Source organism: Herpailurus yagouaroundi, unplaced genomic scaffold (genome assembly GCF_014898765.1).
Source record: "Herpailurus yagouaroundi ecotype Mexico unplaced genomic scaffold, PumYag 205, whole genome shotgun sequence".
Lineage (NCBI taxonomy): Eukaryota > Metazoa > Chordata > Mammalia > Carnivora > Felidae > Herpailurus > Herpailurus yagouaroundi.
The window spans coordinates 15,136,768-15,162,153 of NW_024412436.1; the positions used below are offsets into that span (position 1 = coordinate 15,136,768).

At 61.3% G+C, this 25,386-nt stretch overlaps 1 protein-coding gene across 1 annotated transcript; it reads left to right on the forward strand.

The window, feature by feature from the left end:
- The first annotated feature begins 223 nt into the window (after positions 1-223).
- On the forward strand, positions 224-24,328 carry LOC121015191 (calpain-8-like). Its single transcript, XM_040451966.1, has 9 exons — positions 224-609; positions 7,721-7,790; positions 17,090-17,208; positions 17,851-17,984; positions 18,557-18,725; positions 19,463-19,552; positions 20,919-21,004; positions 22,750-22,824; positions 23,390-24,328. The coding sequence occupies exons 1-9, from the start codon at positions 370-372 to the stop codon at positions 23,670-23,672; spliced, it is 1,266 nt and encodes a 421-aa protein (XP_040307900.1). The 5' UTR covers positions 224-369; the 3' UTR covers positions 23,673-24,328.
- Positions 24,329-25,386: the final 1,058 nt, after the last annotated feature.

Genomic DNA, 25,386 nt, shown 5'->3' on the forward strand with positions numbered 1-25,386 from the left:
TCCTCTGAGCCACTCCCCCAGGGCCGGGCAAACACTGGAGCCACAGGACTGGTGTTCCCACCTCAGCCCACCGGGCCCACGGGGCCAAGGGCAGGGGAGCGGGCCTTGCCCAGGGTGGGAGTGGCTGGGATGCCACCAGACCTCCTAGGGAGGCCCCCCCCCCCAGGTTCCCAGCCTCCTAAGTGTTTGCAGAAACGCTCAAGGCAAAGGCGAAGGTGGGTGACATTCATTAGCGCTTTTGTGACTCACTTCCCAGGGAGCAGGCCCCTGGATAAAGGTTCCCGGCAGCCTCACCTCCCCGCGGCAGGTGCCCGAGAGCGCGGCACGGCTCTGCCCCCGGTGCCCCCCCCCCCCGGGGGGCCCCCGGCCATGTCTGCGCTCGCGGCCAGCGTATCTCAGCGGCGGCGGGCGGCAGCTCACGGTCTTGGCTCCCAGCACAAAGCCGTCAAGTATTTAGGCCAGGACTTCGAGACCCTGAGGAGGCAGTGCTTGGACTCGGGGGTCCTGTTCAAGGACCCCGAGTTCCCAGCGTGCCCGTCAGCCTTGGGCTACAAGGACCTTGGACCACACTCCCCCCAGACTCTAGGCGTCGTCTGGAAGCGACCCCCGGTAAGCAGACCGGCTTGCAGCTGAGGGTCACACGGATGGAGGGTCCTCACTTCTGGTCGGAAGTAGTTGAGGGAGAAATCATGCCCCTGGACCCTAAGTTTCTGGGTCCCCTATTTTAGAGCAATCCCCCCACCCCCAAGACTTTCTCAGAGGCAGTGAGGTATGGAGGGAACACCACACACAGGCTTTGGGACGAGACGCGTTGGATCTGAGCCCGTGTGGCCATGTGCAGAAACCTCACCTTTCTCATCTGTGGAACGGTGCTTCAGGGTGGGGGGGTGCAGAACCGTCCTCCCCAAACCCAAGCCGTGACCTCCTGCTCCGGGACCCTTGTCCGGTGACTCAACCGGAAGGATGGGGGCCCCTCTGCAGGGTGAGAGCCGAGACCAGGGCTCCGTGCCGTGTCTGGCACATAAAGGGACCACGATCAGTGGCCCTACGCCAGGCGCCTCTGTTCTCGCCCACAACGGGAAAGCCAAGCTGTGGGAGCCGTCTCCTCAGCAGGGGTGGGGAACGGAGCTCGAGGCAGGGACAGCACCGTGGACGTGATCAGAACCGTCCTTCGGTTCCGGCTCCCGCTGCCCCAGGGTCTGCGTCCTGCCCGGTTTGCAGGACGGTCTCCTGGAGAAACCCGTCACCCCACTCGCTCCTGCCAACCCGGCCCATCCTCCGTACCCGAGACCTGAGGGGCTAGTCGGGGGTGTTGGCAAAATCGAGGCCGGGAATCGGTTTTGGATTCTTATTTCGAGAGTTGACGGCCGTTTCGTTTCCAAGGACAGGTCGTCCAGCCTGAGTTTTGGGCCAGGCGTGGGCTCCGTCCCGGGGAAGGCGGTCGGGGAGACCCTGAGGAGGGAGCTGTGGTCCCAGCTGTGAATCGGGGACAATGGAGGCGCTGCACAGGGACGTCAACTGCGAGCCAGGGGACCCGGGGTGTCCAGAGGGGGCAGCCTAGTGGGGCTGGGGACCCCAAAGGGCCTGGGGAGGGGTGAACGGGGGTGACGGGGGTTTCGCCGGGTGACCGAAGCCACGGGTCAGTTAACCTTTGCCAAGGTTTTCTCCTTCATCTGAGATTCTCAAAGCTCCTACCTCCCCGACCACTTTGCTCTGCCCAAAACCGAGTCTTCACCGGGTCTCACTGTCCACGTAAACACGGTTGCTGTAGAGTGGACGCGTGGTTTTGCGCGAGGCTGTGCTCACACACCGTGAGGTGTCACACATCCTCTGAGATCTTACCGACGTCACACAGGCTCCCAAGCTGGAAACAGCCCTGACCCTCCCTCCGTCGGGCACCTGCCCCGGTACCTGGGAAAACCAGCCCAGCCAAGAGGCTGGGCCCCATCCCCGGATGCCTCGGGGCCGCAAGAATGGGGGCGTCCCGACTGGAGCTGCACTGATGGGTCCCCTTCCCCCTTCTCTCCTTCCTTCCTTTTCTTGCTTCTACTTGTGGTAAAATACACATAGCGTAAAAGTTCCCGTCCCAACCGCCTCTAGGCTTGCCCGCCGAGCACTTACCCTCTCGTGCACTGCCAACATGCCATGGGCTCCCAAACAGCTTGTGAAACGGGGCCTCTGTCCTCACTAAACACTGTATGTGGAACCACACGGTATTCGTCCTTCCGTGACCGGTTCATCTCACTCTGTCTGATGTCCTCAGGGTCACCCCTGTGGTAGCAGGTGTCAGAATTTCCTTCCTTCTGGAGGCTGAGCCCCAGTCCACTGGGGGTGGACGCCATGCTTCTCTCACTCATTCACTAATTGAGGGACGTTCAGGTTGTTTCCACCTTCTGGCTGTCGTGGGTCATGCCGTTACGAACACGGGTGTTCAAGTATCTCTTTGACACCCAGCTTTCAATTCTTTTGGGTGTATGCCCTGACGTGGAACCTCCAGATCGTACGGTAATAATGTTTTTGATTTTTTTAAAGGAAGTAAAATGTATTTTTTTTAGTTTATTTTTTAAAAATGTTTATTTATTTTGGGAGAGAGAGAAAGAGTGAGAGGGGGAAGAGGCAGAGACAGAGGGAGGGAGAGGCTCCCAAGCAGGATCCACACTGTCAGCGCGGAGTCCGACGTGGGGCTCGATCTCATGAACTGTGAGATCGTGACTTGAGTTGATATCGAGAGTCAGACACTTAACCGACTGAGCCCCCAGGCTCCCCTTGTTTCTTTATCCTTTTGTTTTATTAATTTTTTTAATGTTTATTTGTTTTTGAGACAGAAAGAGAGCACAAGCAGGGGAGAGGCACAGAGAGAGGGAGAGAGAATCTGAAGCAGGCTCCAGGCTCTGAGCTGTCAGCACAGAGCCCGATGCGGGGCTCGAACTCACAGACTGTGAGATCATGACCTGAGCTGAAGTCGGACGCTCAACCACCTGAACCACCCAGGCACCCCCCAACAAGTGTCCTCCTTAATGCCCATCACCCATTTAGCCCAACCCCCCACCCACCTCCCCTCCAGCAACCCCCAGTTTGTTCTCTGTATCTAAGAGTCTCTTAGAGTTTGCCTCCTTCTCGGTTTTTATCTTATTTTTCCTTCCCTTCTTGTATGTTCATCTCTTGTTTCTTAAATTTCACATGTGAGTAAAGTCCTGGGACATCAGTCTTTCTCTGCCCGACTTCTTTCGCTCAGCATAATACCCTCCAGTTCCATCCGCGTTGTTGCAAATGGCAAGATTTCCTTCTTTCTCGTGGCCGAGTAACATTCCACTGTGTGTGCATACAACGCCGTCTTTATCCGTTCATTGGTTCCTGGACACTTGAGTTGCTTCTGTATCTTGGCTGTTGTAGGTGATGCTGCGGTAAACACCGGGGTGCCTGTATCCCTTTGAATGAGTGTTTTTGTATTCTTTGGATAAACACCTAGTAGTGCAGTTGCTGGGTCGTAGGGTAGTTCAATTTTTAACTTTTTGAGGCACTTCCACGCTGTTCTCCAGAGCGGCCGTGCCATTGTGTATTCCCACCAGTGGCGCACGCGGGTTCCCCTTTCTCCGCGTCCTCGCCAGCACCTGCTGTTTTCTGCTCTTTGACAGTGGCCGTCCTAATGTGCGCGGGGTGGCCTCTCACTGTGGTTTTGGTTTGTGTTCCCCTGATGATGACGCTGAGCGTCTCTGCATGTGTCCGTTGGCCACTCGGATGTCTTCCCTGGAGAAATGTCTGTTCAAGTCATTTGCTCATTTTTAATTTGGGTGATTGGTTTTTGGTTTCACTCGCTGCTTTGGAGGGTGATGCCTGACTCTGTTTGTACCAGGGACTTCACGCCAGCTGCTGGGCTGTGGCTGTAACGCCCCTGCCTCGCACCAAGCTGTTAACTTGTACCTGTCCTGCGGGGTGTGTGGATGGGGTGGGCTGAACACACATGCACGTACGCTTTGGTCCTCTTGACAGGAGATGATGCTGGCTACTTAGATGTTTCCTGAAATCATAAAATTTGGCATCCTGACCCTTTCAGGGTCTTTGCCTGTTTTGTTTTGTTTTTTTGCCTATTTTTACCCTGCTGAGCAGAAGGCCTGCTTGGGCTCTCGTCTCGGTGGTGGAAGACGAGTTTGCCCAGATTGAAGATCTCAGGGTCCAGCTTGTAAGCTCAGGATAAGCTTTGGCTATTCACGATCCGAGTGAGATTTTCTCCGCTGGGGCTGGACACGGACGACAGACACAACGGCGGCCGTGTGAGACCCGGGGCCTCCCGCCGCCCTCCCCACGCTGTCCACCCTCGTGTCCCCACGGCTCCCGGGCCCCCCACCTGAGGGACGCCTGGCGTGTGCGGCCCAGCTGACGATGTTCTTTTCCGCCCATTTGTTGGCAGTTGAGCATTTGGTGGATCCAAATGCTCCGGGGGAGGAGGTGATGCCTGCTGCATAGTGAGGACCCAGGGGAGGGGTGGAGGGCGTGGCTCTTAGGAGGTTGGGGTGCAGATGAGCAGCCGGGCCTCCCCTTGGGGCTGCCACACTCCCTCCTCTGCTGTCTCTGGACTAATGGATTTGGCCGCATCTATTAGCGCTGGTCACACACAGATGTCAGTGTGGAGCCTGCGCGAGCCTTCTCCAGTGGGGAGCAGGCAGCGTGTGGCTGAGAGCCTGGGTCTGGGCGCCAGGCACATTGGGATTATGGTCCCCTCGGTGCCGTTTCCTGGCCCTGTGACCACGAGTGAGATGCTGACCCCCCAGGACCCAGTCTCGACATCTGTAAAAGGGGTAATAACATCACTTACCTGGCGGGGTTATCCGGAGGCTTGGATGAGAGAGCGGGAGTGGGTTGAGCACGGCGGCGCTCGGGGCTGGGAGCACCCCCTGGTTCACGTCAGAGGGCGAAGTACAAATAGGAACGGAACACATGGGGCCAGGGCAGGGGCGTTAACCTGACCGTGGAGTCCGGGACGGTTCATCACTGTGGACATTCGAGTCGGAAGGTGGGGTTGGGAGAGGAGCAGGAGGGCACGGGTGGGAGAGAGCAGGGCTGCGCAGGTGTGCGGGAGAGAGGGAGGCTCTGGGAGACAGAGGTGAGGCTGGGAGGTCAAGGGGGCCGGCTGCCGGGGTGGGACCGCCAGGCAGGTGATGAGGCCGCCACCCTGGCGGTGGTGACCAAGGTGACAGCACCGTGGGCTCTGGAAGCCACGGTCGGAGCTCCTGAAACTGTCAGACGTGGGCTGATGCCCCGGGGCGCTGTGTTTCCCTGTCACCACTGTCACCGTCACCTGGAGTGTGCCGTCCAGTCACTTCCTGCCTTGGCCTCCTCAGGGGTCCCCGGGGGTTCCTGCGCCCTGCACCACAGGCTGATGCGGGCTGGAGTAACGTATGTGTGTGTTGAGATTCCTGCCCCAGCGGCATTAACACCATTACGGAGAAGGGGGAGGGGGGGACGCGTGCCTCTCCGGAACCCCCCGGGCCAGCGCGTTCCTCGATATCTCCCGCCCGCGTTCCGGCAACAAGCCGCGTGGGGAGACTTCGGGAACGCGCTGTGGCCACAGCTCTGAGCCGAGATGCAGTCTCCTGGCCCTCTGCTCTCCGAGCTGAGGGTCCGCACAACCCGGAAGTCGTGGCGTTTCTTGGTGCCTGTTTCCGAGGAGGCGTCGTGAATGATGCTAACCAACGACGCGATAAACCAACATCTCCTCCGCCTGTAGGCCACGCGGTGCCATTCCTGCGACAGGGTACGCCACCTCCAGGTCTCGCAAACCACCGTCTCCCGGACCGAGTGCAAGATCTTAGCAGAACTTGGTCTGAGTCTGCTTAGATCTCAGTCTCATGAGCTTACGTCACAGGAACTGTGACTTGTGCAGCTGGGGACATGGCCATCCTCCGTGGCTGGGGGTTGAAGCCAGGGGTTTGGGTTGGCTCGACTTGGGACTCGAACTCACGGACCTCAAGAACAAGACCTGAGCTGCCCTCGGATGCTCAGCTGACTGAGCCACCCAGGCACCCTAAGAGTATGTTTTTAATGTTTATTTTTGAGAGAAAGTGTGAGTGTGGGAGGGGTCTAGAGAGAGGGAGACGGAGTCCCAAGCAGGATCTGCCCCATCAGCACAGAGCCTGACGTGGGGCTCAATCTCCTGAGCCCTGAGATCATGACCTGAGCTGAAGTCAAGAGTCAGATGCTTAACTGGCTGAGCCACCAAGCACGCTGGGAGGGGACAGTCTTTCAGGAGGGTTTTCAAGGAGCGAGATTCTGTGAGACCCTGCTCGGTGCGTCCTCTCGTCTTTCTTCTCGACGTTTTTTGTCCCTCTCTTTTTAATTTTTCATTTTCCAAATCTGTCCCCCTTCTGCTCCCCAAGAGCTGACGGTCTGGAGGCCGGGAGCCCCCAGCACCTGGCATCAGCATTTGCAGCCCTGAGAACCCCTGGCTTGGCTGACACCAGGGCGTCTCTCAACTGCCCCTGGAGGTGGCCGAGAGGGACCCGGACAGAGCTGCAGTCCCGCCAGCGGCCCAGCCGCATAACCCGCGGTTCTTACAGCGAGGTTGTGAAGTCTCCACGTGCTGAGAAAGCGCGGACAAGACACGTGTGATCGAAAGCCGGTATCTACCGTGACCTCCTGCCTCCCCCCTCCCCCTGTCCTTCTGCCTCCTGCCTCCACACACACACACACCCCGTCCTCCTGCCTCCTACCTCCCCCTCCCCCCCCCCCCCCCATTTCCCCATGGTCAGTCACAGAGGGGTCTCTGTTCCTTGAGGGTCCACCCTCACCCTGGACAGTCTGCCGGGGGCAATGCAGACCCACCTCTCCCTTGGGGACAGAGCCGTGGTCAGCCCCTCGGACAGTCTGCATCCTCTCCCACCCAGAGAGCCCCAGACACAGTCCCTCTCGGGTGTTTCTCGTTTTCCCCCTGAGCGTACGCGGCCTACACCCGGCTTTTCTCTGACTCTTCCGTGAGGGTCAGTCCTGGTTTCCCGAGCAAAGGCCGGAAGCACCTTGAGTCTCAGGACCGGTTCTCCCTTCGCTCCCGCCTTGCCCTCTTGCCCGACTGCCGAGCTGTGCGCGGAGTGGGCTCCCGGACGAGTTGGACAAGCTGCTCGGGGGAGTACACCGGCCCCGTGGTGGGGGGGTTCACCGGAAGGAAGGACAGACGGCCCCGTGGTGGGGGTGGGTACACCAGAAGGAAGGACGCCTCGTGGGGCCCGGAGCTCCAGGCGGATGCCCCGCGGAGGGGCGTGAGCGCAGGGAGCGCGGCTGGGGTGTGTGGGTGCATCACCGCGAGCTCTCGCCTGGGGTCACACCCCACGCCCCAGTGCCTGGGTCAGTGCGAGGGGCCCCCTTCACGCTGTCAGGCGGTTAATGAGCGTCCGCGGGTGCACAGCACTAGTTGGGGCGAGGAAACGCTTCTGTAAGCCTCTCTGTAGGTAGGGGTGCTGAGAGGTGAGCTCACGAGTCACCACATTATTGCCGGGGCCACTGCCTTTCGTCCCTCCTTGCCCTGCCTCTCCGCTCTGCACCCTGGCCGCCTTCTCCCTCCGCACCCCTGCTCCGCACCCCGGCTGCCTCCTCCCTCCTCCAGGCTGCAGAGTCCTCGGCAGGTGATCTGGGCTCCTCCCAGGCTGAGCCTTGACCGTGACGCTCCCTGACCTCCACTCCTTCCGGCACTGGACGGCCAGTGACTCGTGTTTTGTCCCCTCGCTTTCAGGAGCTGTGTGCCAACCCTCACTTTATTGTTGATGGAGCCAGGCGCGCGGACATCTGTCAGGGAGACCTGGGTGAGTACGGGGTCAGCCACAGCCCTCTTTGTCCGTGGTCAGGGCACGCGTGTGGCCGTGTGCTGACTGACGCGAGATCAAGCTGTTGGACGCACCATCGCCTGTGCGATTTTCTGCGTGGGTCTGCGTTTCTGGGCGGTTGTCTTCACTGTGAGTCTGCACAGCTGGGAGCGTCACTCCCCCGTGGGGTTCCCGCGTGGCACCCGGCCCCTCCTAACGCAAGAGTCACGGGATGGCGGGCGCACGGTGGCGACCGTGCTGCGATGCGCATTGAGGCTGGTTGCCTGTAAGTGGACGTAACTCGCCCATGGAATGGCCACGTCCGTATAATTGTGGTCTGTCCACGGGACGGTTCTAAACTCCGTAGGAAGACGAGGACCCCGTTTTCTCTCCAAGCTGTGTCTCGTAGCCTGGAATCCTGGGAGAACAGCGTCCACCTCCCAACCTCCCACGCTTCCTCCGAATCAGATGCACTTACACTTAGAAAATCGTTTATCCCAAGTTTTTGCTAAGTTCTGGCCTCGGGTGGGGGGCCGAGGCTCCCCTTGAAGGTGCATCAGCGCTGCTGGCCTCTCAGCCGCCCCCGGTCCGTGGGGTCTGCGCACGGAGTCGCCCGATGCCGACGTCTCAGGGGACGGGGTGGCCCTCGGTCGAGCTCACTGGGCTCCTGACCGCCAGCCCGCACCGGCTGCAAGGCCAGAACTGGAGATCAGGCACCGGGTGATCCAGTCCCACCCGGAAAACCAGCAAAGCAAAAGGAAGCACCCACACGGGCCCGGAAACCCTGTCTTCCCAGGAAGCCCCTCCCTCCTCTCCTGCTGGTTCCAGCCGAGAACACCTGCTCTCCTCAGCCTGCCAGGAGGTTCTAGGAATTGGAAGTTCACAGGGCATTTTATTTTAAGTGTTCCCGCATTCTGGCTGTTACACGTGGAGCAGACACCGCCTCGGCCGGAGCCCACAGAGCGTGAGAGCAGAGCGGCTGGGACGTGGCCGTGGCCTCCGTGTCCCAAGCCCTGTGACTTCTGTGCCCCTTGTGCCCGGACTCACGGCCCTTTTACTTCCAGCCAAATGTTTAACCTAATTAGCATGCGTCTCAGGGACACAGCTTTGAATGTCCACTTGTAACAGCTCCTCGTTATAGACGCGTTAACTTTGGGAAAGGTATTTAATAAGTGCCTTTTAATTGTCGGCCTGAATAGAGGCTCTTGAGTAGTTTCGAGCAGGGAGAGGAGAGGTTTCCAGAGGAGGCCTGCGTGTTGCCATGGTGAGCGCATGCAAATGTGGAGCCAGACATGGACCAACTGCCCTCAGAAGCCGCCTCCTGGGTAGTGAGGGGGGCCGCCAGCCGGTGCCCCGGGGGAGCCCAGCCTCCGCGGTGGCCTTTCGAGAACAGAGCGTAAAGGGGCTGGAGGGCGCGTGGTGGGGGCCTGAGGGCCAGCCGGGCGCCCTGGGCCCTGGGTGGAGGCCCCCGGGGGAGGCTCCCCATCCGACCAGGAGCCTGGCGGCCCTGGCGAGTCAGGGCGCGCCTCCCACGGTGTTCGTCCAGTGCTGAGAGTCCGATATAGCACAGGGGGCCCTACTCTGGGTTTACTACGTTTTCATCACCATTGCTACCCCTGGTCTATCATTTTGTTATTTCGGATGCACGCCGTTCACCAGTGACAAATCCCGGAGAGTGTGCGGTGAAAAGCTAGCTGCCCGCCTCCCCGGGGCCCCGCCGCCCTGTCACCGCCTCTTGTCCGGCCCGCTGGCTTCTCGCGTCCTTGCGCTGGCGGCAGAAAAGTGTAGGCACCGCTGTTTGTTCTCTTTGCGCTTAACCAAGTGCTGGTCTTCCCACAACGTGTCGGAACAGCTGGGTCTCCTTCCCGCTCAGCGCTGTCCTGTCTTGACGTCGCCTGCCGAGCCGTCTTCTCCTTTGCCGTTACGACACGTGTAGCAGCGGATGTCCTTCTTCCTCGGCCCTGTCGCGAGTGGGTGCCTGTCCCTCTGCCGCCCGCTGGGCCGAGCCTGCCTCCCGGAGGCGCGAGCCGCTCCGCGCCCAGCGGAGACTCTGGGCTCACCTCCGGTCCGGGGCCTGGCCTTCTCTGGAGGCACAGTTTTAGGAGAACAAAGGCTGGGAAGCGAGTGATGCCAGCCAGCTCCTAGCGCCGCGGGCCAGGAGCGCAGGAAGCGCCCGTTCTGGGCCCCTGAGGGGCTCCGCGCGACCGCGACTATGGGGCAGACGTCTCCGCCAAGTGGGTTCTGACGCTCGCTGCTTTCAGCAAATGGGGAGCAGAGACTTCCGGAGTCCAGAGGGAAATTAGATCGCTCCTTTTGTTTTTTGTTTTAGGTTTATTTATTTATTCTGAGAGAGACAGAGAGAAGACAAGTGGGGGAGGGGCAGAGAGAGGGGGAGAGAGAGACTCCCGAACACAGTCCCCACTGCCAGCGCAGAGCCCGACGTGGGGCTCGAACCCACAAACTGTGAGATCACGACCTGAGCTGAAACCAGGAGTTGGGTGCTCAGCCGACCGAGCCCCTGGCGCCCCGGAATTAGAATGGTTTCCGAATCACGACTGCTGCTGCGGAGCAGGGTGAGGGAGAAGGGCCCCCTACGAGGCCCTGGTGGCTCTGGGGCCTCTGCCCTGCTTCCTCTCTGCCTGGCAGCGGGCGTGGGCGCTGAGTGTGGGCGTGGGCTCCCCGGGCGCTCCCCGCACCTCCCTGGAATCGCTGTCCTTTCTTCCTGGTTGTCTTTCTTCTGGGTCAGGCCCTGTGTTCTCGTGAAGGGGGCGTGGGTGGCCCGTTCCCCACGTCTCCACAGAGAACGAGCAACAGGTCCTAAATCCCGGCTCCTTCTCTGATGCGTTCCCCTCATGGATTTTTCCGCGTGAGTCGGCGCTCCCGCGAGGGGGCCACAGCAGACTGGTGTCTCCATCCTTAAAACGCTCTCCGGGACGCCTTAGATCTGTGGCCTCCTTTGAGGAGGGCGCGAAGTAAGTCAGTTCATCAGGACTGGTGACCAGGCGGCCTCAGCACGTAGAGAGCCAGACCCCTCACGGACTCTGGTGGGCGCGGGTCAGGCCTCCAGGAAGCGCTCAGCCGCAGATGGCCGTTCCCGCAGCCAGACCTGGGTGAGGAGGGTGAGGTTCGCTTTTGCCAATGGGGCCTTCTCCTACTTAGGGTGGTCCCCCTTCCCTCCATTTGATACCTAGTGCTCAGTGCCCCTGCGCTCGGACCCACTATCACAATATCCCGTCTACTCTGAGGAAGGGGCCCAGGACAGTCATTTACACGTTAGTATGAATCTGAGCCAGTGGTTACAGGAGGATTTGTGTGTCCTGTGTGGTCGGAATGGTTGTAGGCAAAGATGTGCAGCAGTGGCAGCCGCGGATCACATCACAGTGGCTGTAAATACCTCAAAATACCGTTTCAATTTCTACTCATTACCACCTCGTAATTAAGCTGTCACCAGGCCCCACCCCAAACCTTTTACATCGAACGTTGACAAAGAAACACAAACCTTCCTGTGTCATAATTGAAAAAACATTTTAATAACGATTTCGATACAGTTTATGATGTCCTGTTTTTCATGTTATGCATTTAGAAACATTATTCTATCCATCCCTCACGGGCAGAGATGCTGCTCAGCTCCGTTGGGGTCACTGGGTCTGAGGCCCGAGGCTCCCCGGCCCCCCAGGAGCCCTGCCCAGGGGCTGGGGAGTGACGCTCACCGAGGCCAGTGTAGAACTTTGTCTGGTCCACTAACAGAGAGAGTCCGTCTGGGGCACTCGCTTGGTCTTGTGGATGCCTGTCCCCCTCCCGTCTCCTGCCCCCGATGCTGCTGGGCTGGCCTGGCCGCACCCGGCGGGGCATGTCTGCGGTGGGCGCGGTTCCCGCCTGGGCCTTCTGCCGCCACGCGCCTCGGGCACCACGCTCCTGGCCTCTTGTGCTTTGCTGAGGCCACGGCAGGCCTTGTAGGTATCTCTGCCCTCCCAGGGCTTGTCTCCTCCTCGCCGGCTGGAGGCCGCTGGGTCCGTGCAGATGGTCCCTCCTCACCGGCTTCCGTCTCGGTCCCCGTGCCTGTGGGCTCTCGGTCCCTGTGCCCACGCAGCCCCCCGGCACCTCCTCCTTGCTCTGAGCTTGGAGCCCCTGTTCCCACTGATCCCCACCCGCCTTCCCAGAAGCTGTATCTGTGGATGGGGTCGGGGTCGAGGTACCCTGAGGACGTTACGTCTGCTGTTAACCCCTGCACGTGCGTGCACCTGTTATGTCCCGATCCCCTCTGCCAGCTGGGGATTTATATTCATATGGATTCTTAAATATTCCTCTTGTTACAAGTAAGTCCTTTTTGCTCAGTGCCACATGATCCTGTGCAGTGAATCGTGAGGTACAAACCCATTTTACAGATCAGAAAACCCAGGACCACAGGAGTTAACTGTGTGGGGGCTGCAGGTGGCTCAGCAGACAAGTCTGAACCCACGTTATTTCTGCTTTTCTGAGCTTGTAGGGACCGATTCTCAAATCTCTGGTCCCGGTGTCCTGCAGACTGTCCCCCACAGTGTGGGGTTTGGTGGTGACACACAGAGCAGGGCCCCCAACCTGAGGGCGGGAATCTCCCACAGGTGCGTTCTCCTGGAGGGGGGCTGGGACTCTCACCCCGTAACTATAAGGGCCCAGAATGTCCACAGAGGCTCCCGCTCAGGTCCCTCGGGGCACAGACACTGCTGACTTGTTCACTCGCTGGCCCCTAGCACCACCCAGCCCACCTGGGCAGATACCGCGGCCAAGTGGCAGTGTGGTCAGGGAGCAGGTGACAATGACCAGGGTGAACAGGAGCCGGGGATGCCCGAGGCTGTGTCCCAGCTGCCATGTGTCCCAGGCTGCCGGGCATCTGGGCTCTGGGCAGAGCCTGGGAGAGGGCAGAGAGGTGTCCGTGGGGCAGAGGCTGGCCCCAGAGGAGGCCGGGGCTCTGGGGACCCGGTCACCCGGTGACTCCGAGGTTTGGAACTGTCTGGCGTTGTCTCTGCTTGCTGGGGTGAGGGCATCAGCGTGCCTTGGAGGGAAAGAAGAGCGGTATAATTACGGGGCTCGGAGGGCCTGCAGGAGGCCACGAGGCCACGTTCCCAAATGCGGGTGGGCCCAAGGCGGGTCCTGCTGTGACAGCGTCTCACGTGGGCACCCGGGTGAGACGAGACCCCTCTGCTGGCCTGGGCACCAAGCCAGAGCGGCGAGAGGGAGAGGAGGAGCAGGGGAGCGGAGCGGGGCTCCCGGAAAACTCTGTAGTGACAGGGTTAGAAGGATCGTTGTCACCACCAGGGACGTGTTGCCACAGAGCCACATCAAGCTGTCTTGTCCGACCTCCCTCCAGCGCAGACCCCTCCCGTGGGGCTCTGGCTTGTCAGCCCCCCGCTCCCCGTGCCAGCATGCCCCTCCCCCAACCCCGGGGACGTGTGCGATGTCTGGGGGCGGTGTGGGCCGTCACCGTGGCCTGGGGTGGGCTGAGCATTCTGTCACACACAGCGGGATCCACTCAGGATACAGGGGCTCAGAGACCCACGTCTGCTTCTGGTCTTACCCGGCTGTCTCCGCCGTCCCCGTGTGCAACGTCGTTGGCACAACAGCTAAGGCGTGAGACCTTCTCCCCAGTAATCAACACATGGGTTTTCGAATCACTTCAGACAATTTTGTGCCGACCCACGTGATTTCATTCAGGTAGCATTTTATCCTGGGGTCTGCGAAAGCGTCCGGGCCCGCTGCCCGCCTCCACTGGGCTGTCCGTGCAGCCGGGGGAGGCTGGGAACTGTGCGGGAGGCCTGGAAGGCGCCAGACACGGAGGGGAGGAGGCCCGGTTGGCTTTGCGCCAGAGGCAGAGCTAAAGCAGCACCGGCTGGTGACGGCCCGGCAGGCGGAGGCCTCGGCCGCCGTCGAGTCTTGAAGGTGGACTTTTACAAGGTGGCACCAAGCCCTCCACGCCCTGCGCTGTTCTCAGCGGGACCCTGGCTCCCTGACCACGAGTGGGGGGGGGGGGATCGCAGACCGTCCGATTACAGGGGTTCTGCCCTGTCTCTGAGGGGCTCCCATCTCTTTTGGGCCAATGCTCCTCATTCAGTCGCCCTTTTGGGGGCGCTTTCTTGCTTCCTAAAGGCCAGCCCCTCCCCAGCCTCCCCGAGACAGACGCCTGAACACAAGGAAGGCCAACCGTCCCCTGGGCGGGGGAGAAGGGCCACGAGTTTCTGACTGCGGTCCCGTGTGTGGCCTTTCCCCGGGCGGTTCTGTGACACCCACGGGGCCGTCCTGTGATCCAACTCGGTTCTGACGTTGTCTAGGTGGCGTCAGACCCACCAGCCCCGGGCTCAGCCCTACGAGACCATCCCCGCCGCGGACGCCAGGCTCAAGTCCTGCGCTTGACCTGTGCTTCTGACCAACTGGCTGTGGGTGGGAAGGTCCCACGACCCCTCCTTGGGTCAATGTGCTGGAGCGGCTCTCACTGCGCAGGCAAGCATTTTACTCGCTGGAGCTGGTTTCCTAGAAGAGGATGCACCTCATGAACAGTGACGGGGGAGAGGCGCAGGGTGAAGTGGGGACGGGGCGGGGGCGCCGGTCTCCCCGAATCTGCATGTGTGCACCAGTGACAGACGCCTGATGGATAGGATCATTGGTTGCCGGGGGATGATGGGCTCCCAGGTCCGCGGGGGGGGGGGGGCCCGGCACGGGGGGGACTGAGGGCTCCGTTCCCCTGGCAACCAGTTAGGTAGGTCACCTGCCCAGGGTGGGGGAGGGGGACTGAGGGCTCCATTCCTCTGGGAGCTTTCAAAGCCACCTCATTACCGTAACAAAGGAGTGAGTGACACTCATACCGAAGAGTGACACTGGGTTTCCTGAGCCCTGAGCCCAGAAACAGGTCCGAGACTGATTGTCATTCGTTACTATAAACGTCAGAGCATCACAGGCTGGCTGGTGCCACTGTGGTCCCTGGGCTGGTCCCCGGACGTGGGACTCTGTACCCTCGAGCCTGTTCTCCTGCTACAGCCCGGGGTTCCCACGCCCGACCCCGCAGCCACCACAGCTCTGGGGGGCGGGGGTTCACCTGCCTTGCTCCCTCCCGGCTCCCAGGGGGCGTCCGGTGGCTGGGCTGGCTCCCTCCTCTCCACCCCACCCCCACCCCCAGGCTCTGTGCATCCTGCTCCCAGAGTCCCGGGGGCCCCGCCCTCTGCTGTGGCTTTGTCTCAGCCCTTCGGGTCTTTACTCTGGTTCCTGCTGTTCAGCTTTGAAGCGGCCCCTGCAGGGGCTCCGGCACCTCACCTTTCTCCCTCCTTCCTCCCACCTCCTCCCTGCCCGTGGCCCAGACGCTGCCCCCCTTCTACCTCGGTGTCTGAGTTCTTGACACGCAAGGTTCACAGTAACACAGTAACCCTGGGTGTTCAGACCTCAGGCTTTGACGCTGATGTGTCAAGGGAATTTTTGATTTAGCGACTTCTGTGTCAAAAGCCTGACTCAGGATGGCTGTCTTTTCGCGGACTTAGAGCCTCTTTTGACAGAGCGCCTCATCGTTAGGGCTTGCTCGGGTCTGCCTGCTGCTTCGTGGCCCTGGAGCCCGTGGCTGCAGGGGTGGAGGGCTCCCGGGCGTCCTGATTTCGGTGGGATAAAAAAATCACTTTGTTATTTTAATAGACATTAGCCCCCTTACAGTATAGCCTGAGTAAGAGTGGGAGGAATGAAGCTCAGGTGCCCCCGACTTCCCCTGAGGTCAGAGACCCGGGACCCCCCAATTCCAGCCGCCTCGTTGCTCCAAACTCTGCCCCTCCTGTGGCCGGACCTTGCTGGAAGGTGGCTGGCGAGGAGGACTTGTCCGTCACAATTTCCCCCTCTTTCCCGCCCGCCTTGTTCGTCACCGAAGCCTTGTGGCTGCTTCTGGAAATGGGAACACGGCCACAGATCACAGCCGTGTCCCTCTTGAGATTCATGTGGCCCCGGCTTCAAGGCAGGTCCCCAAACAAGTGCTGGAAAGTTCTGAGCAACAGAATACATGTCCCCCCCCAGGAGCCTCTCGAACGGGAACATCCTGGCTCGGCGTGTTCCTTAGAAAGAGCATCCGCTCACGCCTGACCGGGGCTGGTTGGAAGCCCAGAGCCTGTGAACCCACCGCGTGCACTCCGAGCTCTGCGCGAGCACGAGGGGGGGCCCCGCGAGACGTCAGGACTGAGGCAGATGAAAGGAAGATTAACCTCCTCGAGCTGGGCAGCCCCGTTTGATGTCAGCCACTGAGGGACGCTTAGTTTCCGTGACTTGACTTGTAATGTCTGAGGGGTCGGAGGCGGGCAGCCGGGAGCAAGTTCAGTGCCAGAGGGAGCGGGGTGGGGGGGGGGGCTCGCCTGGCCGTGAGGGCACCTGCCTCCTGGAGTGGCCACCCTGTCAACCCCTCCCCGGGGGCACAGGCCAGGGTGACTTTCCTTGTTATCTCCCCCTGCCCCCAGGTTTAGGGGCAAAGGCCCCGACGTTGGCGGAGGTGGGATCTGTGGGCCCAGAGCATGTTCCCTGGGGCCTCGCTTCCCCACAGACCCGGGAGACTCTGGAGCAAACACGGAAGGTGCTCCTGGGGATTTGCACAAGAACAAGATGTAATCCATTCGTTCATCCTGTCACTTGCTTATTTATTTTTGTCGAACACTCATTGAGCCCCTACTATGGGTCAGCCACCTGCGGGGGATGCCAGACAAGGAATCCACATCCCTGCTGGGGCTCCAGGAGGGTGCGCCACCTGAGGGGGGAGGCGGGGTCATGCCTCGGCTGAGCACCTGCCGTGCAGAAGGAGCTCTGGGTCCACACTGGGTGCTGACCGTGACCCCGAGGTGCACAGAGCGGTTTAGATACGCTCTTCGGGAAACACAAGGGAACAGAGTGACGTGTGGCTGGAGAGGGGGCGGGGGCGTTGCAGCGACTCGCAGGCAGAGGGCCCAGGGACCGAGGGGTCAGCCACCCAGGGGGAGGCGGGGGCACGCTCGTGCACATCCGAGTCTGACCGGAGGTCAGGTTCTTGGTAGGAGAGGAAGGAGCAAAGCTGGAGACGTGGGTCACGTTCGCGCGTTTTCTGTCTTTCCACTGTCGACCCCACCAATTGGGTGCGTGGAGGTGAAACGGTCAATTTTCAGGGATGGGGGGGGGAGCAGAGAACTTCCCAGGACTCCCAGGGAGGGTGCAGGGGCCACCGTGACCCCAGGGTCCATCTGACCCTGAAGGGTGGACTGAACAGGACAGTGAGGGTCAGAGAGGGCAGGGACCCTGCGGGCCGGCCTGACCAGCGTCCCCGTGTCACGGCGCAGGTGACTGCTGGCTCCTGGCGGCCCTGGCCTCCCTCACCTTGAACGAAGAGCTGCTTTACCGCGTTGTCCCCAGAGACCAGGATTTCCAGCAAAACTACGCGGGGATCTTTCATTTCCAGGTATCGTGCTCTGCTCGTGGCCCTTGAACAGCGTGGGGATTGGGGTGCAGCCGGAAATCTGTGGATGACGTTGGACCCCCCCCAAATGTCACTACTTTTAACTTACTGTCCACCTGAAGCCATCTCGATAACGTAACCAGTCGATTCACACGTAGTTTGTGTGTTACGTGTATTACACACTGTGTTCCCAGAATAAAGTAAGTCGCAGAAAAGAAAATGTTACTAGGAAAATCATGAGGAAGAGAAAACACATTTTCAGGACTGTGCTGTATTTATCGAAAACAGTCCACGCGTGAGCCGTTCTCACTGTGCAAACCGCGTGGCCCAGGAGCAGCTCCCGCCCAGACCCACGGAATCTGAGGGGGGCCGGGGGCCCGGCAGTCCCCCCGGGGGCTTCTGAAGCGCCCCTGGGTCTGAGAACTGCGGCCCCCACGCATCCGCGCTCCCCGGCTGTGTGGCCTTGAGGAGGAAGCCCCTTTGGGGGAGGGTCCCGGGGCACGGGGTCCGGTCGCCCGCTGCGCCATGCGGGCAATTCGTGCCTCCTGCGTTTCCTGCTTTCTCGTGGGTGCGGAAGACCAGGGCCCGCCCTTGCGGGAGCTGGGAGCTCAGGGGGGGCGCTGCCCCGTGTCTGTGCGCCCGCAGTTCTGGTGGTACGGCGAGTGGGTGGACGTGGTCGTGGACGACAGGCTGCCCACCGAGCACGGGGCGCTGCTGTTCCTTCGCTCCGGGACGGGCGGCGAGTTCTGGGGCGCCCTGCTGGAGAAGGCCTACGCCAAGTGAGTGACCCAGGAGCCAGAGGATCAGACCTCGGGGCCAGGAGGTCACGGCTCAGTTCTGTCCCCTGTGACCGCATGAATCGGGGGCGAGCCCCTCAGCCTCGGTGCCTAGTTCTGTCCTCTTTGGGCCCCACGCTCCCTTCCAGGTCCAGGCGTATTTTTACAGGAGTGATGGGGACGAGTAGACGGGGCACTTAGATGCTGACCCCTGCCCTGCGGCCGCCCCCCCTTCCCGTGGGCTCCCCACGTGGGATCTGACGCGTGTCACTTTCTGGCTCCCTGTCCTCCAGCCCCATTCCTCCAGCCTTCTTCCCAGAGCAGGCGCCTGGGGGGACTCCCAGCCTGAGGGAGGGGCCCCCTCATCCCTGCCTGTGCTCCCTGCCCCCAGGGTCAGCTGTGCAGAGGCTGAACTTTGCTTTTAAAGGGGCAGGCGGGCGGCTTGGTGACAGATGACCTGACATTCGTTCCTGCACCTTGCTGGTCCAGAGCAAACTCGGCAGAGGGCCCTCCCTTACCTTCTGCCCCCACGGCCCCCTCGCTTGTGAATGGCGCACTCTTTCCTTCTTTCACAGGCTCAACGGCTCCTACGAGGCTCTCACTGGAGGGTCTCTGGTGGAGGGGTTGCAGGATCTCACAGGCGGCATCTGTGAGTGTTACGACCTGAGGAAGCCTCCGGCCGGCCTGTTTCTGATCATCCGGAAGGCCCTCCGCGCGGGGTCTCTGCTGGCCTGCTCCATTGATGTGAGTCAGTTCCCCTCGTGCGGCAGGGGAGGGGCTGGGCAGGCGAGCGGCCAGGAGGCTTTGGGCCAGAGCAGCATCCAGGCTGAAGGGGCAAGTCTGGTGACACATGGGTCCCAGCACGCGGGGGCGGGTTGGGACCTGGTTAGTGGGTAGAACGGGGGCTCCCATGAGGAGTTAGAAACCGGGGAGCAGCCCTGAGAACCGAGATCTGCTCCCGGATCCCAGCTCCCTCCTGTGCTCCCCCCTCTCTGCTGAGTAACCGTGGGCTTTAGGAAACAGATTTAGGACGTACTCGACGGGCTTTGGGACCCCTGAGGAAAAGGGAAGCGGTTCTGGAACCAGGGTGCTGGCCGTCCCGGCCCTGGGGCGGCGTGGACGGACTGACGCACTTTTCCGCAACGTCTCTGCATTAGTGTGTCTTTGGTGGAGAGACGGTGCAGGGCCTGGAGAGAAAGGGGGGAGGACCAGGCTTGTTCAGAGCAGCCGTCCTGGATCGGCGGCACGGGGTCACCCTCGGGGAGCAGGTGACGCCCCAGTTTTCGGGGGCATCTGGAGGCTGTGAGCGTGGAGCTGTGCGCCTGCTTGGAGGGGCGGGATGGGGAGGGCTCTGCTCCCTGAGGTCGCTGCTGCACCTGCACCCCAGCACCGCACGGGGCCCGTCTGGGCGGCGTGTGCTCGGAAAGCCCTGTAGGGGCCACCCGCACAGGGTCAGGATCAGGGTCCTCATTCCCCCGCAGGTCTCCAGTGCAGCTGAGGCAGAAGCAGAGACCACAACCTCCCAGAAGCTGGTGAAGAGCCACGCGTACTCGGTCACTGGCGTCGAAGAGGTAGAACCGGGGAGGGGAGGGGAGACTGCACGTGCCCAGGGCACCCTGAGAGGGGCCACCTCTGAGAGGTTCCCTGCCCCCCCCGAGGTCCCTCTCCGGCTGCCCCTGACACTCACAGCAATGGGCCTTCTGGCCTTGTGGATGGCGTGGCCTGTGTGAGCCACAGCTCCGAGGGCTCCGAGGAGATGCGGCCTGGGGGGCGGGGGTGGGGGAAGGCCCTGGAGAAAGTGTAGAAATTGTCAGATTCCACACTCATCCCAAGCGTGTGTATACAGGTGAAGGGGTGGAAACCCGCACGACCCCGAAGGGGATAGAGGCAGTGATGTCTGCTCTCAGGACGGGGCGTAACAGCGGGAAGGAGCACGGGTTTTTCCCTACTCTCCAACCCGAGCAGAAAGCAGGGGCTGTGGTTTTCAGTATTTTTAGTTACTGGACTCTGCCCACTTCCCTAAAAAGGATTTGCAGTTGTTTACAGAGAAAAGCACAGACACTGTCAAACCATAGCACGAGGGTAAATACGCCAGATAATCCAGGCAAAAGACAGTGCTACCGTTGAGAAATGAATTTTGCTTTGGGTTTCCCGCTGGCCAAGGCAAAAAGGGAAATGCGATGGGTATCTCAGTTTTTGTTATTTATTAAAATGAAACAGGTGTTCGTTGCATGCGTTTGTGTCCCACGAATATCCTCTTTAGTGAAGCCAGTTCTCCAGTACGGATGGAGTGTGAATGTGTAAGCACAGGGCTGGGTGTCACGGGAGATACAAAGGAAAGCAGGACACCGAGGTCCTAATGATTCGTCGTGTCAGTGTGTGCGGATGCAAATACTGGCACGAGGGCTCCTAGTGAGTGTTCAGTAACCACCAGGGAGGCAGGAGGTGTGGGCTTCGGAGACAACGGCCCAGATGCCCACCCTCTCTCCACCACCCGCTGACCCTGGATAACTTAACCCTCTGAGTCTAGGATTTCTGAGCTGCAAAATACAGGTGCTAGCAGCACCCAGCTCGTAGGACCCCCATCAGGTTTAAATGAGGTGATAATGCCCTTGAACCGCTTAGCGCCCTGCTTAGTCCGGAGCACATGTTCCGTGAGTGCTGACTGCCATGCTGCTGGCATTTGTCTGGAGGGCGCCTGTCACCGTTAGGTTCGTTCCAGCCGATACCAACTTGTTAGACACACTACGTGTCCAACCCAATTGTGGAAAACAGAGCAGTTGGCCGCATCCTGAAAATGTGTTAAAATAAGGGTGTGGTTGTTTAGGGGCATTGAAAGTTGAGTGGGAGCCCCCTCTGGGCAGACGTGGGGGTGGGGCAGCCCGGACACAGCAGCTCAGGTGCTTTCGCGCGCGCGCGCGCGCGGGGACCTTGCAGGTGGATTTCTGGGGCCATCCCGAGAAGCTGGTCAGACTCCGGAACCCGTGGGGTGAAGTGGAGTGGACGGGGGCGTGGAGCGACAGGTAGGCTCTCCCTCTCCGTCCTCGCCTCCCCCTGCGGACACGGCGGTCCTCTTGAGACCAAAAGCGCCGTGAGCACCGCGGCACTTTCTGTCCACGAGCAGCCTGTTCAGAGCGTGCTGCGTGGCTCCGGGCTGGGAAGGCACAGCTCGCAGCACGTGGTGGGGTCTCTGCCTGGCGTTTGCAGATCTGGCAGCTGGGTTGCAATTCTGCTTGTCGCTGAAGTTTGCCTGTTTCCCGACTGCCACACCGCGGTGACCCCAAGGGAGGCCAGACCCTCAGGTCGACGCCTCCCAACCCACAGACCCTGGTCTCTGATAAAGGCCAAGCTTGGGAAGTGGGGTCCATCCCCAAGGGCCAGCAGGCAGTGGTGGGTGGACGCGAGCGAGGCTCTCACTCACCATGGGACTCCTATTGGTCCTCCCGGCAAGGTCATGAAGGACCGGACAGGCTCCCCGCAGGCAGGCCTCCCGCCCTGGACGAGGAGCCACTGGAAATGGGAATGAACTCCCCTCCCTCCCCTCAGTGCGTCCTTAACCTGGGGAGGGGGGGGGGAGGGATCTGAGTGCTGTCTGTGTGTCCTTAACCTTGGTGAGGGACAGGGAGCTGCGTGCTGTCCGCACTCGGCGATCGCGCTGGGCTCTGGGGGGCCTTTGGCACGTGCAGCCACACGTCACCAGTGCCCACCTGCCTGCCTCCCTTCGGGTGTGCGCCACCAGAAACAGGTGTCCCTGGGGCCACAGATTCTGATGCCCCTGCCTGAGCCTGAGCAAAACCCAAAACCTCCCTTCTGCCAAAGGCCCAGAAAGGGCAGAAACCGAACGAACCGAAGCTCCGAGTTTGGGCCGTTTTGGCCGACGGCTGTTTGGCCGGAGGGCTTGTTTGAGCCCGGCTCCTTGCCTGACGGCTCTCGGTCTCTCAGAGGTTGGGGCAACTCCGAGCGGAGGCGTGGGCGCAGGTGAGGGTGCAGGCGGGGACCTGGCAAGGACGTGGGCGTGGATGTGGGTGTGGACACGGGCGTGGACAGGGCTGTGGCCGGGGCTGTGGGTGCAGGTGTGGTGTGGGTGTGGACGCGGGTGTGGACAGGGGTGTGGCCAGGGAGTGTGGGTGTGGAGAGTCGTGTGGACGTGGGTGTGGGCGTGGACACGAGCGTAGACCGGGGTGTGGCCGGGTGTGGGCGTGGCCATGGGGCGTGGCCACGGGCTTGCATGCCTGACCAGCTTCCGCAGGCTTCTTCTCTCGACCCTCCTGTCCTCCGGACCGGGAGCCTCAGTCAGACACGGGAAGGGGCCCGAGAGTGAACTTAGGGCAAAGTCCCTGCCGCACAACTGGGGTCGCCCTGCAGGTGCCGTGGGGTCCGTGTCCCCGGCCTGCGTCCTGTCCCAGGTGCGTGCCCCCCGCCCCCACTGTCTGTTCTGCCTCTGCCTGCTGGGTTTCAGCTCCCGTCTGTCTGTGGCCCTCGGGGGACATCTGTCTATTCCAAGGCCCTGCAGGTGACCTTGCTTAGACGACCACCTCTGCTTCGATTCAAAGTATTTCAGGGCGGCCTGGGGGCTCCGTTGGTTAAGTGTGGGACCCTTGATCTTGGCTCAGGTTCATAGATCAAGCCCAGCGTTGGGCTCTGCGCCGACAGCACGGAGCCCGCTTGGGACTCTGTCTCCCTCTCTGCCCCTCCCCCCACTCACACTCTTTCTCTCTCTCAAAACCAATAAATAAACTTAAAAAACTAATTTTATGATTTCCACCAGTGCACCAGAGTGGAATCACATCGATCCCAGGAGGAGGGAGGAGCTGGACAAGAGAGCCGAGGACGGGGAGTTCTGGTGAATGCCGTCTGGGGGAATGTTCCGGAATGCGACAGGGTCTCCTCGGGGGCTGTTCTTCCCCCTTTTATCGCCCTTCCTGCGTGTCGTAGCATCGAAGACGTACTGTCTGGGCCTGTCCTCCCACGTTCCCGCATCCGTTCATCGGGCAGAGCGCTAAGCTGGGCTTAGCAGTGAGGCAGGGGGACTCCCTCGTGGCGGGCGGAGGCAGGTGACAGGGACGCCATGAACGTGACGTGGCCTGGGGACGTGTCTGCAAGTCATTGCTTGGAGTTAGGTCGGAGGACGCCTGCTCAGGCTCCCAAGTGGCCGGCCCGGAGGCAGCACCCGCATGCAGATGGGTCTCTGCCTGGTCCTTACCGCGCCGGGGGGGGGGGGGGCGGAGGGGGGGCTCCCTGATAAAACGGAGGCGCTGACAGTAGCAGGGACTCGGACAGCAGCCCCGCGGGTGCAGAGAGGGTCAGAGCCGGCCGCGGCCGCCCCTCTGTCCTGCCCGCAGGCTCCCCCTTCTCTCCTCTCAGCCCTGCTCTCCTGACCCCCAGCCCTCTGCCTCTTCCGCCCCCAGGATGTCATTTTCGGATTTCTCGAGGCAGTTCTCCCGGCTGCAGATCTGCAGCTTGTCCCCGGACTCCCTGAGCGGTGACCAGCTGCACAAATGGAACCTGGTCCTGTTCAACGGCCGCTGGACGCGGGGCCCCACCGCCGGGGGCTGCCCGAGCTTCCCAGGTGAGGCAGAGGGCCGAGGGGGCCCAGGCCCTTCTGGTGCGCCCTCCCAGGGCTGGCTCCCGGCACAGGCCCCGCGTCTCCCTGGGCTTGGGGACCCCGGCAGCCCCCCACCCGAGGCCTGAGCCCAGCTAACACCGTCCCTCAGCTTCTGCGTGTTCAGGGTGTCCTCAGGCCCCCCACCGCCCCCGCCCCCCCAAGGGCCTGCTCCTTCTTGTTTAATGTGCCCTTGGCCCCCGGTGCCAAGGCCCCCTGCCCTTTCCTTGGGCTCCTCCCGGCCCCTGGCGGACAGCCTCCCGACTCCGAGAACCTCTGCTGCTTCAACACGCCGCATCCCCCAGGGTGCGTGTGCACCTGGGGGGGCAGTGGACACGGAGGCGGAGGGGCCTGAGCCTGGGGGTCCGGACGGCCCCTCCGCCCTCTCCCGGGGCCACCGGAGCCCCACCCCGGTGGGGACAGCCTGGTACAACCATCCACATCTGCACGCCCTCGTCCTGCTGCGGGTGGGGGGCCCTCCTGGCTCCCAGGACGGCACCGACACACGGGCGCACTGAGAAACCCACCGCACGTCTCTAAGGAGAAGTGGAGGAAAGCAAAGCCCACTGTCTGCACCCCTCCCTCCCCGGCGCCCCACCCACCCCTGCCTGGTTCCCTGCCCTCCCTGCTCTGAGGCCTACGGCCCCACCGGCTGGTGGAGACCCTCGGCCCCCCAGGCAGAGCTGGGCCAGGGCTGTGTCGTGCTGTGCACGTGGCCCCGTAATAAAGTCCCACGTGCGTGCAGGCCACATGTCCTCCTTCGTCACCCCCCTCCCAGACCCAAAGCCCCACTCTGGTGGCAGAGACAGTGGGCGCCCACCTGGTTGAACAGGTGCCGGGCCCTGGGAGCGTCGTTTGGGTTCCGGAGCCTTGTGGTACAGTGAGAACACCTACCTCGGAAGGCGCTTTGTAAACTGGGTAGTGTTCCGTGAACGGGGTGTAGTATTTTTATGGCCCATTCTGTTCCTCCGGTTCCGTTAAGGAGTGAACAAAAAATGGAGGGATTGCGGTAAGGTTGCATTTGGGAGAAATTAAATATGCTCGCCGTTAGCAAGCTCTCAGAGAATGCTGGGAGATTTGCAAGGATCACTTAGGGGCTCAGAGCCATGGGGGACAGAGGTCTCTGCACACAATCCCCGTCACCTCCGCATCCTTCCCGCCCTTCTGCAATGGCTTCCTGAAGCCACAGGGGTTTGCCTTTGAAATCCACACACTTGTGCCCTAAATAAACAGTCCTGACGTGGGGGATTGAGAAGGCGGGGTCGAGTACGTAATATTACCACTGATAATTCGTGGTTCTTGGTCCCCTGTGTGGGCCGTGTCATTTCGTCCAGTTGGGACCTTCCCAGAAGGATGTGAGAGCCCCCCCATCCCTTCCCCGCCAGGGCCCTTCCCAGAGGATGTGAGAGCCCCCCATCGTCCCCTCCCCCCAGGGCCCAGCCCCCCCAATCCCCTCCCCTCAGGGTGCTGCCTGGGTAAAGCGGTTGAGGCCCAGCGTGGAGATGCCCGTCGGGCCCCTCTTCGGTTGCGCTCTGCCACTTTACTCTGTCACAGAACGCTGTGTGCCCTTGGATGACCCACCTGACCTCTCTGTGCCTTGACTTGTGTAGTCGTGCACTGAGAGAGTGTTAAGAGTCAAGTCGCAAGTGAAGCGGTCTTTCAAAATACCAGTAGGTGGTGACACAGGGGTGCTTCTTAGCTGCCGACCATTACCCCTCCTGCGCCGTCGAGCGAGAGCGTGACCCCGGCCACGTAGGGAGGCCCCGGCCAGGGGATGGACGGTCAGCCCCCCCTAGCTGCTTC